Consider the following 22,431-nt stretch of genomic DNA (forward strand, 5'->3'; position numbering starts at 1 on the left):
TAAAGCAGTGAAGGAGAGAAGTAGGCTGATAGAACTTAAATAGGTATTAATTGCTGCTAAAGCACAATTTTTTGACCTTACAGAATTATTTCTGAAAACAAAATCTAAATGACAATTCAAAACACACTTTATTGGTGAGACTATCAGCTGAGAGGGAAGTCAAATTTTGCAGTCTGTTACACTGATGTTGAAGAGTTAATTCTAGACACGCTTTTACTTAATGCTGGGGGAATGCCTCTGGTTGCATATACACTGGTACCAATCACATAGGGAAGCAAAAGGGGTCCTGATGCCACCCCAAGAATGCAGGTCTACATATATCCCCTCAGCATTTTGGGACAGGAGACTCATGCTGGCACCTCCACCCAGTAACTGCATTTAAGATCCCCTTTCTTACTCTAAAACTACATTTATCTTCCCCCTAAATATTCTACTGAGAGAATAAAGTAGAAATTTGACTACCCGCACAATTATTTCATCTCAGAATGCCAATTTAACACTATGCTCTTTAAAGAGTCAACAGCTGCTGGAATGGTAGAATCCTCTTCCAGATAAGAGTAATTCCTGCAACACAGGAAAAGAAAGACTGACTGTTCGTGGTCACTTATAGCACTACTGAAAGAATGAGCCCCCAAAGGAAGAGACTTTTTAAAAATGTTTGACTACTTACTGATCTTTGAGGTCTGTAAATTGTTTTTCAAGATTGGACATTTCATCTAAGCATTCCATTCTTCTTCTTTCACAGTCCTCATCATCCATTTCTGAAAATTAAAAGGTTTTTTTGGGAGAACAATATCTCAGAATAAATTTATTGGAAATGAAGTTACCAGTTTTATACAACTGAACCCCGAGCTAACCATAAACAATTTATGAAAAACTGAGCCAGCTACCGATGTTCCGTAAGCTAAAGGTTTAAGAGATTAGTCCCTGCTGAAGACAATTCCAATTTTCAAAGCTACCTTACATTTGCTGTGGTATATAAAAGAAATTAACCTAACTGGGTTTCTTCTAGAATTAGAAGAAATGGAGATCAGTTTAGTTAGTTGAAGCAATAGCAATCCACACAAAATGAGTGCATAGTCCTTGGAGTTATAGTGGTTATCCATAGACCGATATTTTGTATAGATCAACCTCCACTAAAAAAAAAAAAAAAAGTCATAGTTCTTCAGTTTGGAAGACTATTTTCATTATATTAATTGCTTTCTTGGTTTTGCAGCCAAGAGAGCTTATGTATAGAAATCTCCCTCATTTATCTTAGTATTTAAATAAATATTTTAAAGCAATGCAATAAAGACAGATTCATCACCATTACCGGAGAGTTATTTTATTGATATTTCTGAATATTTCCTTAAATATACTTTGCATTTAGAGATCAAGTACCTTTAAAAAAAAAAAAAAAGCAAGGAATGTTGGATTTTGGCAAAGCTCTTCTGCCAGACTTTCCCTAAAAACTTTGCTTGACACCTCCAATTACTATAGAGGTATACAGAGGCTTAGTTGCTTTCTTAATTCAGATGCAGATAAATGTTAAATGTCCTAGAAATGGAGAGAATCCCTGATGGTATTGAGTACGTGCTCCAAAATATTGAATGTAAATCTTATTTTTTTTCCCAGGGTGGAATTTGTCTTTTTTGCTCTCTATAATGTACAAGAGAATTTGAAAAGTGTTTTTCCACAAGAGTTTCTGCTTTGTTTTTCCACCCCACCGTCTTTTAGGCGTTTTTCACCTAATCTTTCCCAGAGGACTTCTTGGCAGAAGAGAAGGGAAAGTGTCTCAAGAGATGCGTATTTGTGAGCTCTCACCACTCAAATGTAGGGGAGTCAGAAGAAAGTTAACTGGATGCACCAGAGTTCAGCAAGCATGAACAAAAACAAAATTTTAAGTGGTGACACTAAGTTATTTAAAGGACATTTCTGTTCACCCCTACAATATCATGGAGTGGAGACAAGAGAATTTCATTAGCACTGAATGCCACAGATCTATTAATGAGGATGGATATAATTCTCTTGTACACAGACAGGTAATCTCCTAGAGCAACTGGTGCTGTTTCTGAAAAATTCCTTGTCCCTAAACTCTAAAATAACCAGGATACCAGCAGAGCTGGTTGACTCTGGAGCTTTTTTGACTAGCTTCTTGACTGGCTTGCCTGGAAAACAGAGACAAGGTGGGTTTGATAATACCACCTCTTTTTTTTGGTCCAACTTCTGTTCATGATAGAGATACAACCTCCTGAAGAAAAGCGTATCCGATGGTAACTGGCAAGGTCACTAGGATTTAGTAGTAGCAGTGGTGGCAGCAGCATCTTTAGCACCAATCAGGCTATTGTCTATTTCTTGGTTAGAAAGGAGAATTCCCTATTTGAAAGGCATGCTACCATCTTTTAGGAAGGGTCAAAGACACATGTGACAGTTCCAGTTGCTGTTAGTATTTCCATGACTACTACTTGGACAGACAGGCTGCATTGTTGGTGAGGAAGGGTTGTCTTAGACCCCCTTGTTCTTGATGTCCCCATGAGGCCACTTCAGATACGAGTTCTCGTCTCTGTGAAGTACAGTGACAATTCATCACAGATATCCAGATGGAGAGAGAGTCTGGATTTACACCACCAGTTACGGTCCCAAGGAGCTCTGCTAGGTGCGACCATACTAAGCTCTTTTGCCTCCTCCTTAATGCAGCATAAGTTTGCCATGGGGAATTTTAACAAAGTGTCTGTATCAGACTGATTTACACAAGTACCACTCAAGTCTTCAGACTCATTTTTTGTTAAACATGGCAATCTGCATGGGTGATGACATGGAAGGCAGAGCTTCAATGCCTGCATATCAACAGTTGTCATATGGTGATAAATATAGTGCTTTCTGGTTTCTTCCACTCCTAAACTTCTTGGCTGGATGGAATCTTCTGCAACTACACTGTAATTGGGAGGGGCGTTTAAGCTTTTGGAGTTGAGGGGCAAACCTTGGTGATAGCTTCTTTGTGCCTAGAGATATGACGAAAAGGAGGAAAGGAACAATTTATTATTTGCACTCCATCAGCCCCTAGGAGCCTCAGTCAAGGACCAGGATCCCATAATGCTCTGTGTTCATACAGTGCCTAGCAAAAAGTTGGTCCTTCCAGGGTTATAAAATGTAGCACAGAATCTCACGTCTTGATTCTCAAAAAGGTACTGGGAACCCAAAAGTCCAGCTGAAGTTAATGGAAGTTGTGGGTGCTAGACATCTCTGAAAAAGTCAGGCCTGTTCAAAAGTTTACTACTTTACACAGCAGGGCTTTTAAAAAAAAAAAAAAAAAAAGTATTGTGCACACAGCAATACAGATTAGCTGAGTAAGACAAACCAGATGCAAGACTGAATCTCTTACTTTTCTGCTTGAGATAGCTGTATAAACTCTAAACTGATTTTCTAAGCCAAAAAAGTTACCCGCATATACAGCGTATACTAATTTAAAGAGGCAACACTTCAGTATTGAGTAAACAGTGACTACCACAACTGGGGGGGGGGGGGGGAACAACACACACCCTCTCAAATTGAAAGAAATCCAGCAAAATCTGGACTACTCTGCAAAAGCTGGTGAAAAATTGCTTTGAATTTTACATTGTCCCTTGCAAGATAAAGGTAATAAGTGGAGATATACCAATCTCCTAGAACTGGAAGGGACCTTGAAAGGTCATTGAGTCCAGCCCCCTGCCTTCACTAGCAGGACCAATTTTTGCCCCAGATTCCTAAGTGGCCTCCTCAAGGATTAAACTCACAACTCTGGGTTTAACAGGCCAATGCTCAAACCACTGAGCTATCCCTCCCCGCCAATGCTCCTGACCCTGCAAATTTGGTGATTAAAAATGTTTACACTCAATATGCATACCTTATTATGGAGCAACACAAGTAACTGTGTTGTTATTGCAGCTCAGTTTCCCTTATAAACCTGAGTTTGCTCACAAAATCTAGTCACCTCAGCCTGAAAACTAGCAGGTTAGGTTTACAGCAGATAGAGTTTTCCTACAAAAATTGAGGCAAAATGAGGTTGATGTGTCATAACCACACTAATACAATGAACTATATACAAGGGTGAAGAATCGCCAGATTTTTACTGCATTAATAACCCAAAGTCACTTTAAAAATAGCCCAATCTGTATACTGAAGATTTTTATTAAATACATTGTTATTTGATGTATAGACCAAACAAAAGCTTTAGATACCTAGTACGGATTTGATAAAAAAAGCTACATGCCCCAGCAGAAGTTCATCCACATTAGCAACAAAGCTATGAGATGGCAATCAAATTCAAAAATCAAAACCACCATTCTGGTACCTGTATCCCAAGAGAGGGTTGGCAGATGTTTCAAACAAAATATGGCTAATGACAGCATTAAAAATAGCAGTCTTCGTCAGAAGTAGAATGCTTCTGTTAGTAGTCACACATCACCAGTGAAATCATTTCATTGATGCAAACTGTTCACAACAGATTTTGTGTCACCGCATATATGCTCCAACACAAAGAATGTTTTCTAAAAGTTCCTCTTGTATCTTGTTGCACAGTTTTGTTTTTATCAAGTTCATCTGAGAAACTCTTTCAAGTGCAGTGTTGCTAGAAGGTAGCGACAGCAACAAAAGAGCAAATAAGCCAAGTCCACTAAGTCTTTGTCCCCAGCAGCAGTGCGTTCGAGAACTTCAACCCAAATCTATTCTACTTAGTTGTCTTGAGTATGCCAGTGAACCATAGGCAAAAAACTCTTTACTGCTGTTTCAACTGTCCAAGGTCTCTACAAAACAATGGTTGATATTTCATCTAGGTCATGCAGGGTTGAGCACAGTAGAAAAAAAACTTAGTACTGAAAGGGATTTAATCACTGAACGTTTGATGGCGATCTCGGTTTCACAAATTCCAACAAGAAATCTCGACACCTACTTTTGATGTCTTTGACAACAGGAACGCTTAGTGTGTATTTTGAAAGTTCCAGCTGAAAAGCTACTCCAAAATAGACTGCACAAAATTACTAGTGGTAAATATGTCCAATGGCTTGTGAAGCGATGTTAGATGGGGTGGGATCTGAGTTACTACAGAGAATTCTTTCCTGGGTGTCTGGCTGGTAAGTCTTGCCACATGCTCAGGGTTTAGCTGATCGCCATATTTGGGGTCAGGAAGAAATTTTCCTCCAGGGCAGATTGGCAGAAGCCCTGGGGGTTTTTCACCTTCCTCTGCAGCATGGGGCACGGGTCACTTGCTGGAAGATTCTCTGCACCTTGAAGTCTTTAAACCATGATTTGAGGACTTCAATGGCTCAGACATAGGTTTGATACAGGAGTGGCTGGGTGAGATTCTGTGGCCTGCATTGTACAGGAGGTCAGACCAGATGATCATAATGGTCCCTTCTGACCTTAAAGTCCACGACTCAAAGGTGATGTCTTAGTTTAACACAGCAGTCCAGTTCTCAAAAAAACACACTGTTTCACAACCCTCACCACAAGGCTCTGGTAGAATGTCATCAATTCCTGCAGCAGCTTTCCTGCATTAGTTCTTTCCAACTGAAACATTTGATCTATCCTCCAGGCTTCGACATAGAAAAGTCAGGTAAATTTTATTCACCTAATCACTGTACAGATGATAAAGAAGTTCGGCATCATAGTTTGTTTCTTTGTTTTTGACTATCTGAAAGTTTAGCTTCAGTCCAAACTGATCAAGAGCCCTGGTCACATAGGGACTAATGGAAAGCCATCTTGTGCCAGAAAGCTTCATCAAACTGTGTTGCTAAGCAAGGTGGCTGTTTCATTGCCTGAAAGAGCTCCAGCTGCTACACAATGAATCCTAATTCCTCCATATGAGTTTCAATAAGCAAGCCTTGAGGTCACGAACCCTTCATCAATACAGCGGAATCTATGTCCAATAGGATGGGGTGCAATCTCATAGACAGTCATATATGGAATTGTGTGTTCTTCTGTTACCACAGAAGGTACTCAATATTGTTTGATGCAAATTAGCTCTACTCCCTCATAAGGCTGCTACCAAGTTAACTTTAATGTAAATGTACAGGGAAGACTGAGGAGATTCTTAGCCAGGTGTTCATGACTGAATACCAACCTCAGGGCAGACTGTTACAAACCAGGTTACTCCTAGTCCCAAAGGACCAGTCACTTACATGAGGTCAACTGCACCTTAGACCTCACACCAAAGATGCTTGTAGCCAAACCTATAACAAACTAAAGATTTATTAACCAAGAAAAAGAAATAAGTTATTTACAAGGTTAATACAAGTAAACATACACACACAAATAAGTTACAGTCTTAGGTTCCAAAAGGTAATAGAAGCTGATGCACCACGCAAGATTTCTACATCCTTTATAGCTAATCCAAGCTAAGCAGCATGGGGATCTGCCCATGCTTATTCTTAGAAATATTGCCCTCTCCAAATGCCAAGCTGCACAGTGATACAGTTCCTTCTGATCATGAATTTTTATTCCCTTCCCCCAGCGTTCAAACTCATGGGACAAGCATTTGCACCCATCTCCTCTTCATGGGTGTGGGGAGAGCAGGCAGAAGGCAGTCAACAAAGTCTTTGTCCTTTGATGTTTCACAATGATTCATTTGGCTGCAACGGGGCTTCTTGTGTACAGGACAAGCATTTTACATTAATTAATGCTTCTTTCCTGTTTGGTGAGTTACACAGTTAGAGGTTTATAATGCAAACATTCAATATAACTTTATATCACAAGATACAAATGTTATAAGGGAGATAAATACATACAGCATCCTACAAGCATCTCATCAAGTCTAAACACATTCTTATAAACATAAGATCTACTTTAAAAATACTAACATATAGGTGAGCCAGAATGGCTTCCAGATATACATTTGTCAGTGTTCAGGGAGGCCTAGGCATGAGCAGGCATCTGGTCTGCCAGCACCACAATGGTACAGTTTACAGCTGGTGTAAACAACTGGGTTGTCCACATGCTGTTGGCACCTCAAACTATGCTGTCTCACTAGCTCTCCCACTGGCTCATACAGTTGAACAGCATGGTGGAATGATTGAACATTGGTACTCCACAAGTGAGGAGAGCTTTGGTGGTGACCAAGAGCAGGCCACAGTGAACTTTTGGGCTCCTTCTGAAAGGAAAGATGTCAGCCATTTCAGAGTGTTTCCATTCACCCCAACAGCTTATGAGAGGCAGGGAGTTCTGTATCAGGCTCCACAGTACGTACGTACGCATGCATATGCACACACACACACACACACCCCAAGAGTAATATTAGATCAGAAAGGGTCCTGGAATTTTTAGATACAAAATTACAATTTGAAATTAAGTTATATTTAACACAGAAGAGGACTTCTGTTGATTAAAATATTATTTTACTGTTAACAGGCAAGAAGCAACAATAGGATGCGATAAACCATTTGTTATTGACTAAAGACTAGATGCAACACGTAAATGAGTAAGGGGAAGAGGCAATGAAGACAAGGGTAATAGTAATAAGATCAGAAAGTTACATGGACTGAAAATATGCACAACTTACTGGCTCCAAGTAATTTAGTAGTTTTTTAAAATATCCTATCAAGCCATAACCCATTGCTCTACGTGAACATTTTCAACAGGTATAGCCTATTATTGGCTTGCATTGCAGACAGCATAAATGAGAGGAGGAAAAAACCCTCCTAGTCTTACCTTTAGCTCCCTTATATAATTACCCCAACAATTTACTCCTCAGGATGCATGCCTCACACAAGTCAGGAAGGCAAACAGGGTCCTAAAGTTTCTTCCACTTTGTTCCACGGTTCAGGTGGGTCTCAGCTATGTTTCAGGTTTCAGACATGTTCCAGTAAGTAATTTTTGTAACTAATGCTTTGTTTCAAAATAATTAGTATTTGTTTACTTCATAAACAGATATCATGGGATTTTAAATCAAGATAAGCAACCTCAACCCCAATCCTCTGAGAATCAGTGGTCCTCTGGACCCTTTCCCCCCTGCATAACATACTGCGTAGTGTGAATGTGTACTCTTATCATCTGCTACAATGTGGAATGCACCACCTCGAAGTGTGGGAGAATAATGCCCTCTTCCAGCTGCAGCTAGCACCATCATAGACCCTCCATTTCTACACCTGTGTACATACATATACAAGCCAGAATGACCTTCCATCTAGCAGAAGTTAGTGTTTCATGTATATATAACACATATGGAATGGCACACCCTCATGATCAACTGGATTTATCACGTACCTCTGACTGCCTCACCTGCACTCTGCCCACTAATCCATCTCCACTAGGATTATCTGTAACATTTCCAACCTCCAAATAGCTTTAAAGTATCTTTAAAAATACTTCCAGTAGTTTACTATATTCCTATCTCCCAAAATTTGGGATTTCTTCCCTAAGGTTACCCAAACTTGAGAAGCATGATGGGTAATAGTCCTGGAAAAGTAACGGGTTTTAGGTCAGATATCTCACTGCCCTTCAGGTGAGGATTTATAGAGACAGAGATCACTTCCCAAAAGATCACTCATTTCTAGACCTGGAGTTGCCTCAAGGTATTAAAAATCACAACTTTATGTATGGGAGAATTGGTTTAGGTAATTTTGGTATGTTTCTAAAATGTATTACAATTTCTTCTTCCTCTAAAGCCTGAAGGGTGGGACTTGTGGTAATTAGGGCAGCTTGTCTTAAAAGTAAAGATAATAACAGTATTTATAGTAAATTTCTGAATTAGCTCTCCTGTAAGATGTGGCCAATACAGATATACCAAGGTGTCCTACAAAATGTCTGAGTTCTCATCTGAGATGATGAGCATAACTTGTGGCTTTGACATTCATCACTAATATATAGGGCCCTACCAAATTCACAACCATGAAAAACACATCACAGACCAGGAGATCTGGTCGTTCCCAACCCCCGTGAAATCTGATCTTGTGTGCTTTTACCCTATACAATACAGATTTCATGGGGGGAGACCAGCGTTTCACAAATTGGAGTGCCTGACTCAAAAAGGAGTTGCAGGGGGAGGTCACAAGGTTATTTTAAGGGGATCACAGTATTGCTACCCTTAATGTTGCGCTGCCTTCAGGGCTGGGCCGCCAGAGAGTGACAGCTGTTGGCTGGATGCCCAACTCTGAATGTAATGCCGCACCAGCTGCAGCGCAGAAGAAAGAGTGGCAATACCATACCATTGCCATCCTTACTTCTGCACTGCTGCTGGTGGCAACTCTGTCTTCAGAGCTGGGCTCCCTGCCAGCAGCTGCTGCTGCTCTCCAGCAGCACAGCTATGGAGGCAGCGCTATTGCCAGTAGCAGTGAAGAAGTATGGGTAGCAGTACCGCAACCTCCCCTACAATAACCTTGTGATCCCCCCGCCCCGCAACTCCTTTTGGGGTCAGGAATCCTAAAATTACACTGTGCAATTTCAGATTTAAATAGCTGAAATCATGAAATTTACCATTTTTACAATCCTATGCCCGTGAAATTGACCAAAATGGACCATGAATTTGGTAGGGCCCTACTAACCTGGCATTTCTAAACTCAGGGGAGTGGGATTGGAGGAGTCTTGATGCTCAAGGGCAGATTGTATTGATTGTCTAACTATATCTAAAACTACTAGACAACACCTATTGATAAAATAAACCAACTGGAGTTAGATATGTTAAAGGTAAACTCACCAATTATTTTCAATACTTATCAGAACTTCATTCCATCCAAAGTTTCTTCCCTTGATTTAAAGCAGAATAATTTGCTATCCAACTCAACCTCACTTTTTGCCGGTTTGAAGCAATATACACCTCTACCTCAATATAACGCTGTCCTTGGGAGCCAAAAAAATCTTATCGTGTTATAGGTGAAACTATGTTACATTGAACTTACTTTGATCCACCGGAGTGCACAGTTCCACCCCCCCCCCCCCCCCCCCCCGAGCACTGCTTTACCATGATATATCCAAATTTGTGTTATAACGCCACCCAATGTATCGAGGTAGCGGTGTAGTAGCTTCAACTGAGTTCACAGCCATATTAATATTGACACTAAGGTAATTCTTTTATTGTACCAACTTGGTGGAAGGTATATATTATTCATTAACCCTTATGCTTAACAGCAGGGGTCTCCAAGTCCCAGCCCACGGGTCATCTGCGGCCCAAGAACCTCAGGAGGAGAGATGCATGCAGCCACGCTGCCGGCAATGTCTGCTGCAGACGCCGCCCGCTGCAACTCCAATTGGCTGGGGGAGAGGGACAGAGATACCATCACTAGTCGCAGGACAGAGTCAGCCATGGCGGCAGCGTCACTTTTTTCCACGACTATAAACAAGTCAAAATACTGAACCCAACTATCTGATGCACACCTTGCTGCAATCCTGAAGGTTTCAACTGCTCAGTCACTGATGCCAAACATCAACAAACTGACAGAATTGAAGCATTGCCAGGTGTCTGGGAAACACTAAAAACTCTCTAGCCAGCAAAGAATTGTATAAAGTTGTATGACAGTTTTATTATTTCTAAGACATTCAAAATAAAAAATACAATATAAACGTTTTCTTTTCTGAACACCATCTTCAGTGACATTATCAGCCTGCTGGGAGGATTTGAGGAGTAGCACTGGCACTAAAGTAAATTGAGTTTGAGACCCCTGCTTGACAGTCTGTCCCAATCTGCATTTAGTTCAGACACTCTGATGTCCTTCCCCTAACCTGAAGAAGAGATCTGTGTTACTGGAAAGACTGTACTGTCCACCAACAGAAGTTGGTCCAATAAAAGACATTACCTCACCTACCTTGTGCATCTCATATCCTGGGCCAACAACACTACCAACAGGTAATTTCTTGAAAGTGATATGTGGTATTTTAAAAATTATATTTATTCCTTGGAAAGTCTTTTCTATGGAACTTTTGATAAGAAATGTTCTGCAGTTTCTTTAAACACCCATAGTTTATTTTAAAAAGCCTTATTTGAAATGCATAATATTGTCTTGTAAGAGTTAGCAACTGAATGCCACACTCCTGGCAAGGGACAAGATGCTACAATGCTGTGTATGGGGAGGAAAAAATAGTAACTCAAGTCAAGAAAGAGAGATAAGGAGATGCCATGCAGGAAGGGAGCAGGATGAAATCTTCCACATAGGGGAAGGTGAGAAAGGATGTGCCCCCCAGGTCAGAAAAGGAGAAACTACCAGATAGGCAAAGGGGGCTGTAGCCCCCACATCAGGTAACAGGGCAAGAAGAAACTGACATGCAGAGGGAGTGTGGTGGCACAGGCTGTGGTTCCATGGGATAAAGCAAAAAGCTACCATGAACAAGGAGGGCGTGAGATATATCCCCTTGCAAAGAGGAGGCTCAGAAGGTGTCAGGCAAGGGAGGAGGATCTGTGTCCACAATCTGCCATGGAGAGGGGGCAGGCCGTACCCCCGTAAAGGGGGGTTCACAAGTTGCCCAGCAGGGAAGAGTGTGGGCTGTCACCCCCACCCCGGCCAAGAAGAAGGGGATTCAGCAGCTGCAGTACAGGGGAGAAGGGGGCAGATCCTGCCGTGCCGGGGGAAGGGAGCGAGCTGAAGGGGGGGTGTGGTCAGAGGCGGAGGGGCGGGGTCAGACGCTGCCTTGCGGGGGCTGGGGCGGACTGCGGCCCCCACAGCAGGGGAAGGCGTTAACGGTCCCCCCCGCGCAGGGTAACTGCGCAGGCGGCCGCCCTTCCCCGGCATTTGCAAGCGGCCCCTGGTACCCCCGCCCGCGAACCCGCTCCCCGGTTACCTGAGCTGTCCCCCTCCTCGGACACGGACGAGCTCTCGGTGTCCTCCTCCTCCGAGGAGCTTCCCTCGTTCTCCCCGTAATCCACCTCCATCTCATCGTGGTTGTTCTCCTTCTTCTCCCGGGAATGGACCGGCATCCTCCCCGGAGATGCCGCCGAGCCACGGGACCGCCCTTCCCTCCTCCGCCGCCGCCACCGGCTGCTCCTCCTCCTGCCCGCCCCTCAATAAAACCGCGCCATTCCCGCACGCGCCACAACGCAATCCAAGCCCTTGCCGCATGGCCCTTCTCGCCGCTTATTGGTGGATACCGGGCCGAGTGGGCGGCTCCCCCGCCAAACTCGGCAAGTGTGGTAGGCCGTTGTGCAAAGCATCTCGGTAATTGTAGTTCGGCTGGAGGGGACTGTAGTTTCGTAGCCATGGATTAGATAGGGGAGGTGCCAGGTTTGTGATGAGCACTGGGGTTGGGGCTGGGCAGGTAGAGGTGGGGAATTCGCACCCTCCCCTGCAATCCCTCTGGCGCCAAGGGTGCTGATCTAATTAAAAGGCTCCTTGGTGGTTACAGTTTATGAGTTAGAGCTAGGAATATATGCCAGAGCTGGTTCCATCTCCTCTTGTCAGCCTTGTGCAGCATGAGATGGATCAGGGGAGGGAGGGATGGATGGAGAGGCTGGCTAACATTTGGGTGAATGGTCACAGCAGTACCTCCTGGCCTAGATATCAGAACCCTACATCTCAATACCGAGCTTCAGTGTCACTTCACACAACAATTCTCCAAAATGCTTAGAGGTTTTTTGTTTTGTCTTTTAACTGAAATTACTCGATTACCATTTACCTCAAATTAGGGCTTGGCTACACTTACAAGTTGCAGCGCTGGTGGAGGCTTTCCAGCGCTGCAATTACACCCCGTCCACACTTGCAGGGCACAACCAGCGCTGCAACTCCCTGGTTGCAGCGCTGGCTGAAAACCCATCCCGGTTGGGGTATAAAGAGTGCAGCGCTGGTGATCCAGCGCTGCTCAGCAGGTGTGGACATTCACCAGCGCTTTAATTGTCCTCCAGGGAATAAGGAGTTATCCCAGAATTCCTGTTCAGCCACTCTGCTCATCAGTTTGCACTCTACTGCTCTTGCCTCAGGTGACCCGCCCTTTAAATGCCCCGGGAATTTTAAAAATCTCCTTCCTGTTTGCTGCAGCCAGGTGTGGAGTGCAATCAGTTAATCTTTACAGGTGACCATGCCTCCACGCGGCAAACGAGCCCCAGCATGGAGCACTGGCGAATTGCAGGACCTCATTAGTGTTTGGGGGGAGGAAGCTGTGCAGTCCCAGCTGCGCTCCAGCCGTAGGAATTACAATATCTTTGAGCAGGTATCAAGGTCCATGCTGGATAGGGGCCATGATCGGGATGCACTACAATGCAGGGTGAAAGTTAAAGAGCTGCGGAGTGCCTATTACAAAGCCCGTGAGGGGAATCGCCGATCCGGAGCTGCCCCCACGACCTGCCGTTTTTACAGGGAGATGGACGCGATACTTGGGGGTGACCCACTGCCAATCCCAGGACAACGATGGACACTTCTGAGCAGGCTGGGGGACAGGAGGAGGAGGAGGAGGCGGAGGCGGCGGGTGGGGGGGAGGAAAACGCGAGTGAAGCTACTGGGATGGGGGAAGACACCCCAGAGTGGGCATGCAGCCAGGAGCTCTTCTCAAGCCAGGAGGAAAGTACCCAATCGCAGCAGCCAGCAGTTGCAGAAGGACAAGCAGAGCAGCGGGTTACCGGTAAGCGGCTTTTATTTTCTGGGTGGAAATGTTTCTGGAGAGGAAGGGGGTTTAGGGCTGCATGCATGCCAGCCTAGATGTGGAATAGCCCATTGATGTGGTCTATCACGTCGCGGTAATCGGCTGCAGTGATCTCAGCAAAAGTTTCAGCCAGAGCGTGGGCAATATGCCTGCGCAGGTTTATAGGGAGAGCCACTGTGTTCCTTGTCCCAGTCACGCTGACGCGTCCGCGCCACTGTGCCGCGAGGGGTGGGGGGACCATTTCTGAACACAGGCAAGCCGCATAGGGTCCAGAGCGGAATCCACATTGCTGTAGAAGAGCCTCCCGCTGTTCCCTAGTGACTCGCAGCAGGGAGATATCTTCCAGGATTAACTCCTGTGAAAAATGTTGGGAGACTCTTTAGTGAAGATAGTGATAGAGATAGGGAGATAGTGAAGATCACCCCTGCAGCTGCATCTTCACTCAACCCCTCTATCACTCCAGATTACCCGAAGCAACCAGCACCCCTCTATCACTCAAGCCCCACTTCTCCCTCTATAAGCACCCCTCACTCACCATTTCGTGGCTTCTGTTGTGTTATGTGTGTGGTAAAAGAATGCTAAAGTGAGGACTAAGAACTCCCTCAGTGTAGCAATTTATGTCTGGAGATAGTGAATACAATGCTGCCCTGTTAAATGTTGTCATTTCTGGCTTTCTTCAGTGACCTTGACTGCTGGACTGAGCAGATGTACCACAGCACAGAGGCTGCACAATTTGAGGAAAAATCCCCGAAAGAGCAAGGAGGACATGTTGAAAACTGTTCTTCATCACTCTGCTAGAGAGAGTAAAACCTTGCAGGAGTGGAGAGAAAAGGAAAGCATGATCCGCCAGAGACATTGGCGTAGAAACGCTGTGGCAAAGAGGAAAAGCACAAACCAGCTGCTAGACATCCTGTCGCGCCAAGCGGACTCTCTCCAGGCTATCGTAGCCATGCAGGCAGAGCAGTCCCGTGCTGCCCCACAGCCCCCCCCGTCCCAAAGCTTTTTGCCTTGTGCCCCAATGTCAGCTCAAACCCCCTTTCCCCAGCATCCAGGTTCTTACCACCACCAGCTGCCTCCAACAGCTGTACGTTCACCAACCAGCCCTGATACCTACCACCCTTACCCTCTGCACTCAACCCCCATCACCATGCAGTATATGCACCCTGAAGTGCAGGATTCATTAAACAGCACTCCAGACAGGACATATGCAAACTTGTGACTTTACAGTTCACCAACCCACACCCCTGCCCTCTTGTGTTCATGAAATGTTGTGTGTCTGTCTGTCTGTCAAGGAAGTTTTTTTCTTTTCAATAAAACAATTCTTGGCTTTGAAAACAGTCTTTATTATAGCAGATAGTGAAAGATACCTTAGCCCAGTAAAGAAAGAGGCACTGCAAATCATTTTAGGGATAATAGAATAACAGTGTAAACAGTGTAATTCACTCCCAAGGCAGCAAACATTACTGTTGGCTTTCAGCCTCAAATTCTTCCCTCAAGGCATCCCTAATCCTTGAAGCCCTGTGCTGGGCCTCTCTATTAGCCCTGCTCTCTGGCTGTGCATATTCAGCCTCCAGGACTTGAACCTCGGTGGTCCATGCCTGACTGAATGTTTCACCCTTCCCTTCACAAATATTATGGAGGGTAAAGCAAGCGCATATAACCGCGGGGATGCTGCTTTCCCCCAAGTCTAGCTTCCCATACAAGGAACGCCAGCGTGCTTTTAAACGGCCAAAAGCACACTCCACAGTCATTCGGCACCGGCTCAGCCTGTAGTTGAACCGGTCCTTGCTCCTGTCAAGCTTCCCTGTATAGGGTTTCATGAGCCAAGGCAGTAACGGGTAAGCGGGGTCTCCAAGGATCACAATGGGCATTTCGACGTCCCCTACTGTGATCTTCCTGTCTGGGAAAAAAGTCCCTGCCTGCATCTTCCTGAACAGGCCACTGTTCCGAAAGATGCGTGCATCATGCACCTTTCCAGGCCAGCCTGTGTAAATGTCAATGAAACGCCCGCGGTGATCCACAAGCGCCTGGAGAACCATAGAGAAATACCCCTTACGATTAACGTACTATGATGCCAGGTGGGGGGGGCCAGAATAGGAATATGCGTCCCATCTATCGCCCCTCCACAGTTAGGGAAACCCATTTGTGCAAAGCCATCCACAATGTCCTGCACGCTCCCCAGAGTCACGGTCTTTCTTAGCAGGATGCGATTAATTGCCTTGCAAACTTGCATCAAAACGATTCCAACGGTCAACTTTCCCACTCCAAACTGGTTCCCGACCGACCGGTAGCTGTCTGGAGTTGCCAGCTTCCAGATTGCAATAGCCACCCGCTTTTCCACCGTCAGGGCAGCTCTCAATCTTGTGTCCTTGCGCCGCAGAATGGGGGCGAGCTCAGCACACAGTCCCATGAAAGTGGCTTTTCTCATACGAAAGTTCTGCAGCCACTGCTCGTCATCCCAGACTTCCATGACGATGTGATCCCACCAGTCAGTGCTTGTTTCCCGAGCCCAAAAGCGGCGTTCAACGGTGCTGAGCATTTCCGTGAATGCCACAAGCACTGTAGTGTCACACGCGGCAGGAGAATCGATATCGATATCATCGTCAGACTCCTCACTGTCACTTTGGAGCTGAAGGAATAGCTCGACTGCCAAACGTGTTGTGCTGGCGACACTCATGAGCACAGTCCTCAGCAGCTCGGGCTCCATTTGCCACAGAAATCGCGATTCACACACAGAGAGTAAAACAGAAAGACACTCACAATGGCGCCAAACGTTGCCGGAAAGACTGAATGCTGGGATGTGAAGCGATGCACCACGGGGCGTTGGCACAGGAAGCGGAATGACCCGCACACTTCCTTCCCCTTCCCACAATACTCAGCGCCAAAATGGGACGAGGTGCTCTGTGGGATAGCTGCCCACAATGCACCTCTCAATACAGCGCTGGAAAGTGCTGCAAGTGTGGCCACACTGCAGCGCTAGTAGCTGTCAGTGTGGCCACACTCCAGCGCTGGCCCTACACAGCTGCATGACCAGCGCTGTAACTCCCAGCGCTGCAACTTGTAAGTGTAGCCAAGCCCTTAGCTAACACATTTGTACCTTGGTCTGGACAGACCACAAACATTTATGGTTCACCCTAGGCTGAGCCATTTACCATAGGATTAAATCTTTCCAGCTTCCAATCTGGGGTTCAGCTAAGAGAAATTTGAATAATGAAGGCATCCAGGTGGTTTGCTCAAAGCTGATAAACTCCATGGGAAGGAAGCAGCAAAGGTAGCAAGGAAGGAGAGCACAGGGGGGAAGCAGATGACTGAAACCTTTAAGCTCTTAAGAGGGCTTCAGAAGACAAAACTTTTTAGGCAGATGAGATGCAGGGAGGGAGGGGAGCAAGGAGCTGTCTGTTCTCCCTTCTCTGACTATAATGTTTTATGTTTGCCGTTAAACATATAAGAGGTCCGTATTTTTTTCCACATATGCATGCATGCAACTTTTCAATGGGGAATGAGTTGCATCTGTAGGGATAATCAGGCCCAAGAGTTTAATTGGCTTCCCTCCTCCTGACAAAACCAGCCTTGGACAAGCCTTCCAGGTTCTTGGTTAAATTATTAATTAATAATTATGAATAAATTGTAACTCACCTTCACCTATAGTATTTACCTTAATGTGGAGTGCTGCTCCTTTAGTTATATTAGCAATTTATGTATTTCACAGCTCTTTAAAATCATTAACCACAAAATTGTGAATTAATGACTACCTTATTATCTTCTTATACATAGCAGAGAAACATAGCAGATCTTATAACTGTATAATAGACTTCCCTCCCCTACTTTCAGAAGAAACACTAATAAAGGAAGGCTTCAAAAGAGTTTTGTAACAACGGGGTCCATGTAAGAATCCACAACACAAAATTTTTCTATTCACTTAAGGTGTGGACTGAAAGCTGGATATGACAGCATGAATGTTTCCTTAGATGAGATTGGGATGTATTCAAAGATACTGCATGAAGTGTTTAGCACCAACTGGAGTATTGCAGGGGTTCTCAATTTGGGAATTTCAAACCACAGCTGAATCACAAGGAGGTGGCTGATGGGATGGGTAGTGAATAGGAAACTGAGGTTTAAGTATGAGACAGACTTACTAACAGCTGTTTCATTAAACTGTAGCTAGAAAGACCTGTCATAGAATGTAAATTATTACATATATTAATGAGGCCCCAAAACACTGGGCCACATAAATCAGTTACCCATTCCCATATGATGAGGACAAGGAAAAATAACAAACACAAAAGAAAAAAATACAACCATCTTCTGGGTCGCTTAGTACTTGTCTTGTCTGTATATCCTTTGGCAAAACTGGCAAAAAAAACCCTAGCGAAGACAAGGTCTACATAAAATACTTATTAATGGTTACAAAACACCATGAAAAACTACATTTTGTTGCTTTGTAATTAGAAATCTTCAGCTTCTCTATTCCCCCAATGGGATCTCTGAAAGCAGCTCATCCTCTCAACCAGGAGCAGTCAACTGCTACAGAACCTAAAAACCTCATAATTGGGTCCCCTGTTGCGTTGTCAGTGATGCCTTACCTAAAGCATTCTTGCTTTTTAAATATCTCCCCTTATACACGATGCATTGTCTTCTCCCACAAGACCAACCCAACTGCTGCCAGTCCAGCAACCTACACCAGCAAGTCTTGACTGGGGTCAGTATGGGGCATTATAGTATCAAAGACCATGTATTCAGGGGCCAATTAGTTACCCATCCTGGCTTGTTAATAAAAACATATCACAGTAATGCTCCAGGACTCTACATCTTAAAAAACTGTTACTGCAGTATTTTGGAGTATTACTAATTACATGATTTTGGTTAAGGGGAGTTAAACCACCTCTGTGGGAAGAATAAGCTTTGTGGCCTAAAAAAAAATACAAAAGATCAAATGGAAAATATTTCCATTGCCAACCTCAGAAAGTAGGAGAAGAAACATACCTGTACATGCTGAGTGCTGCAAAGTTGAGAAGTATCAGAGGGGTAGCCGTGTTAGTCTGGATCTGTAAAAGCAGCAAAGAATCCTGTGGCACCCTATAGACGAACAGACATTTTGGAGCATGAGCTTTCGTGGGTGAATACCCACTTGGTCGGATGCAAGTAGTGGAGATTTCCAGGGGCAGGTATATATATGCAAGCAAGAAGCAAGCTAGAGATAACGAGGTTAGTTCAATCAGGGAGGATGAGGCCCTGTTCTAGCAGTTGAGGTGTGAAAACCAAGGGAGGAGAAACTGGTTCTGTAGTTGGCAAGCCATTCACAGTCTTTGTTTAATCCTGAGCTGATGGAGTCAAATTTGCAGATGAACTGAAGCTCAGCAGTTTCTCTTTGAAGTCTGGTCCTGAAGTTTTTTTGCTGCAGGATGGCCACCTTAAGATCTGCTATTGTGTGGCCAGGGAGGTTGAAGTGCTCTCCTACAGGTTTTTGTATATTGCCATTCCTAATATCTGATTTGTGTCCATTTATCCTTTTCCGTAGAGACTGTCCAGTTTGGCCGATGTACATAGCAGAGGGGCATTGCTGGCATATGATGGCGTATATTACATTGGTGGACGTGCAGGTGAATGAACCGGTGATGGTGTGGCTGATCTGGTTAGGTCCTGTGATTGTGTCGCTGGTGTAGATATGTGGGCAGAGTTGGCATCGAGCTTTGTTGCACGGATTGGTTCCTGAGCTAGAGTTACTATGGTGCGGTGTGCAGTTACTGGTGAGAATATGCTTCAGGTTGGCAGGTTGTCTGTGGGCGAGGACTGGCCTGCCACCCAAGTGAAAGTGTGGGATCATTGTCCAGGATGGATTGTAGATCCCTGATGATGCGTTGGAGGGGTTTTAGCTGGGGACTGTATGTGATGGCCAGTGGAGTCCTGTTGGTTTCTTTCTTGGGTTGGTCTGCAAATTTGACACCATCAGCTCAGGATTAAACAAAGACTGTGAATGGCTTGCCAACTACAGAACCAGTTTCTCCTCCCTTGGTTTTCACACCTCAACTGCTAGAACAGGGCCTCATCCTCCCTGATTGATCTAACCTCGTTATCTCTAGCTTGCTTCTTGCTTGCATATATATACCTGCCCCTGGAAATTTCCACTACTTGCATCCGATGAAGTGGGTATTCACCCACGAAAGCTCATGCTCCAAAACGTCTGTTAGTCTATATGGTGCCACAGGATTCTTTGCTGCTTTTAAAGTTGAGAAGGCGTTTCTGTGGTGCTTCCAGTTTTATATGTATAATCATAGGAAAGTAGGACTGAAAGGAACCTCACTAGGTCATCTAGTCCAGTCCCCTGCACTGAAGCAGAACTAAGTATTATTTAGGCCATCCCTTACAGGTGTTTGTCTAACCCAGTGTTCTCAACCTGCAGCCCAGTTAGCACACAGCTGTGGCCCACATGACATCCTCAAGATCATAACTAGGGCACAGCAGACGGGACACCTGCCCCGGTAGCAGAGGTGGTGAGGAGGTGCAAAAATGGGGCGATGCAGGATCAGGCCCAGCATCAGTGCTCCTGGCAGGATTGGGCCCAGTGACATCAGCCCCCACCCTGGCAGGATCGGGCCCAGAAGCATTGCCAGGAGGTATGGGTGTTCAGCACCCCTCCACCCCACAGGATCATGGGTCCAGTGACCCTGGCTGGAGCGCAACCCCCAGCACTAGGACCGCAGCAGCAGGCAGGCAAGGCACGCTGCATGGCTAAGCTACCTGCAGCCACAGTAGGAGACTAGCAGGTGTGGGGAGGGCATTACAGAGGGCTAGGGCTGTGGGGGGGGGGTGCAGGAGGCTGGTGCATGGGGAGAGGATGCAGAAGGGGGCTTGGGCCATGGGGAGGGGGGTGCAGCCAGTGCATGGGAGAAGGTCCCTAAGTGGGGGGGACTGGTGGCTGGTGGCAGTCCCTGGATGGGGGGCTAGATATTGGGGCACAGTCCCTAGATGGGAGGGGGGTTGAGAGCTGAGGGGCAGTCATTGTGGGGGCTGGGCATTGGGGGAAGTTGCCGGGGGCAGTCTCTAGGTGGGGGTCTGGGTGCATGGGGGGACAATCCCTGGGGGGTCATTTCTGCCCAGGACAGGGCACCCTTTCCCTGCAGGGCAAGCATGTGTGCCAGCCTAGTGTTGGGGGTGGGTCTGGATGCTGCAGGGACAGTTCCAAGGGAATTGGGTGATGGGGCGCATTCCCTGGCTGGGGGGGGCAGTCTGAGGAGGGGCTGAGGGGCAGTCCCTGGCTGGGGGGCTGGGTATATGTAGGGGTAGTCTTGGCAGGGTGTGTGTGTGTCCCACACTTGGCAGGACTTCCATCTTTGTAAGGCAGGCTCTGCAGCCATGCTCTCTGGGCACTCAGATCAGCCATGCCACCTACAGCAACGTGGAAGTGAGGGTTGCAATACGCCATGCCAAGGCCCACTTATAGTAAATTAATTAATTTTAATAGTTAATGTTTTTACTTATTTTGCTAATTTTAAATTTCTTGGTAGACATTTACCAGTGTTGAAATACTAAACCTTTTTTTTTTTTAAATGTATAGGTAGTGTATATATGTATAGGTAGTCCTGTTCTCCAAAAGTGCTTGCAACCCTTCCCAATTTGGTATCATAACATAGAGAGAGCTACATATGCAGCCCACAATGGTAAATATGCTGAGAACCACTGGTCTAACCCATTCTTAAAAACCTCCAGTGACAGAGATTCCACAACCTCCCTAGGTAATTTGTTCCACTGCTTCATTACCCCTACAGTTAGAAAGCCTTTCCTAATGTCTAACCCAAATCTCCCTTGCTGCCATTTAAGCCCATAACTTCTTTTCCTGTCCTCAGAAGTAACGAGAACAATTTTTCTCCCTCCTCTTTGTAACAACCTTTTATGTAATTGAAAATTGTTATCCTGTCCCCCCTCAATCTTCTCTTCTCCAGACTAAACAAACCCAATGTTTTCTATCTTTTCTCAGAGGTCATATTTTCTAGACCTTTAATCATTTTTATTGCTCTCCTCTGGACTTTCTCCAATTTATCCACATCTTTCCTGAAATGTGGCACCCAGAATTGGACACGATACTCCAGCTGAGGCCTGATCAGTGCAGAGTAGCATGGAAGAATTACTTCTCATGTCTTGTTTACAACACTCCTGTTAACACATTCCGGAATGATGTTCACTTTTTTTGGAACAGTGTTACATTGTTCACTTATATTTAGTTTGTGATCCACTATAACCCCCAGAACCTTTTCTGCAGTCCTCCTTCCTGGGCAGTCATTTCCCACTGTGTATTTGTGCAATTGATTATTTCTAAGTGTAGTACTTTGCATTTGTCCTTATTGAATTTCATCATATTGATTTCAGACCATTTCTCCAGTTTGTCAAGATTATTTTGAATTCTAGTCCTGTTCTCCAAAAGTGCTTGCAACCCTTCCCAATTTGGTATCATCCACAAACTTTATAGGTGTACTTTCTATGTTATTATCCAAACAAATGATGAAGATATTGAATAGAACAACACCCAAGACAGATCTCTGCGGGACCCCAACCAATATGTCCTTCCAGCTTGATTGTGAATCATTGGTAATTACTCCTTGATTTTGCTTTTCCAAAAAGTTGTGTACTCACCTTATAGCAGGTTCATCTAGACTTTATTTCTCTAATTTGTTTTTGAAAAGCTCATATGAGACTATCAACAGCCTTACTAAAGTCAAGATATATCACATCTACTGCTTCCTCCCATCCCTGTTTGTCAAAGATGGATATTAGGTTGGTTTGATGTGATTTATTCTTGACAAATCCATGTTGACTGTTACTTATCACCTTACTTTCAAACTGATTGATTGATTGATTATTTGTTCAATTATCTTTCCAGGTACTAAAGTTAAGCTGATTGGTCTATATAATTCCCTAAGAAGTCCT

At 44.9% G+C, this 22,431-nt stretch overlaps 1 protein-coding gene across 3 annotated transcripts in view; it reads right to left on the reverse strand.

Moving 5' to 3' along the window:
* BRMS1L (BRMS1 like transcriptional repressor) overlaps positions 1-11,944 on the reverse strand; it is a 49,825-nt gene extending 37,881 nt beyond the window's left edge. For 2 of the 3 annotated variants that reach the window (XM_045017111.1, XM_045017110.1), the window contains exons 1-2: positions 11,719-11,944; positions 671-761 (exon numbers count right to left, since the gene is read on the reverse strand). In XM_045017111.1, the coding sequence (XP_044873046.1) occupies positions 671-761; positions 11,719-11,854 (227 nt within the window). In that variant the 5' untranslated portion in view covers positions 11,855-11,944. The remainder of the gene's footprint in view (positions 1-670; positions 762-11,718) is intronic. The other variant, XR_006579426.1, reaches the window with a different exon arrangement.
* Between the last annotated feature and the right edge of the window lie 10,487 nt (positions 11,945-22,431).

This window comes from Mauremys mutica, chromosome 4 (assembly GCF_020497125.1).
Source record: "Mauremys mutica isolate MM-2020 ecotype Southern chromosome 4, ASM2049712v1, whole genome shotgun sequence".
NCBI classification, from domain to species: domain Eukaryota; kingdom Metazoa; phylum Chordata; order Testudines; family Geoemydidae; genus Mauremys; species Mauremys mutica.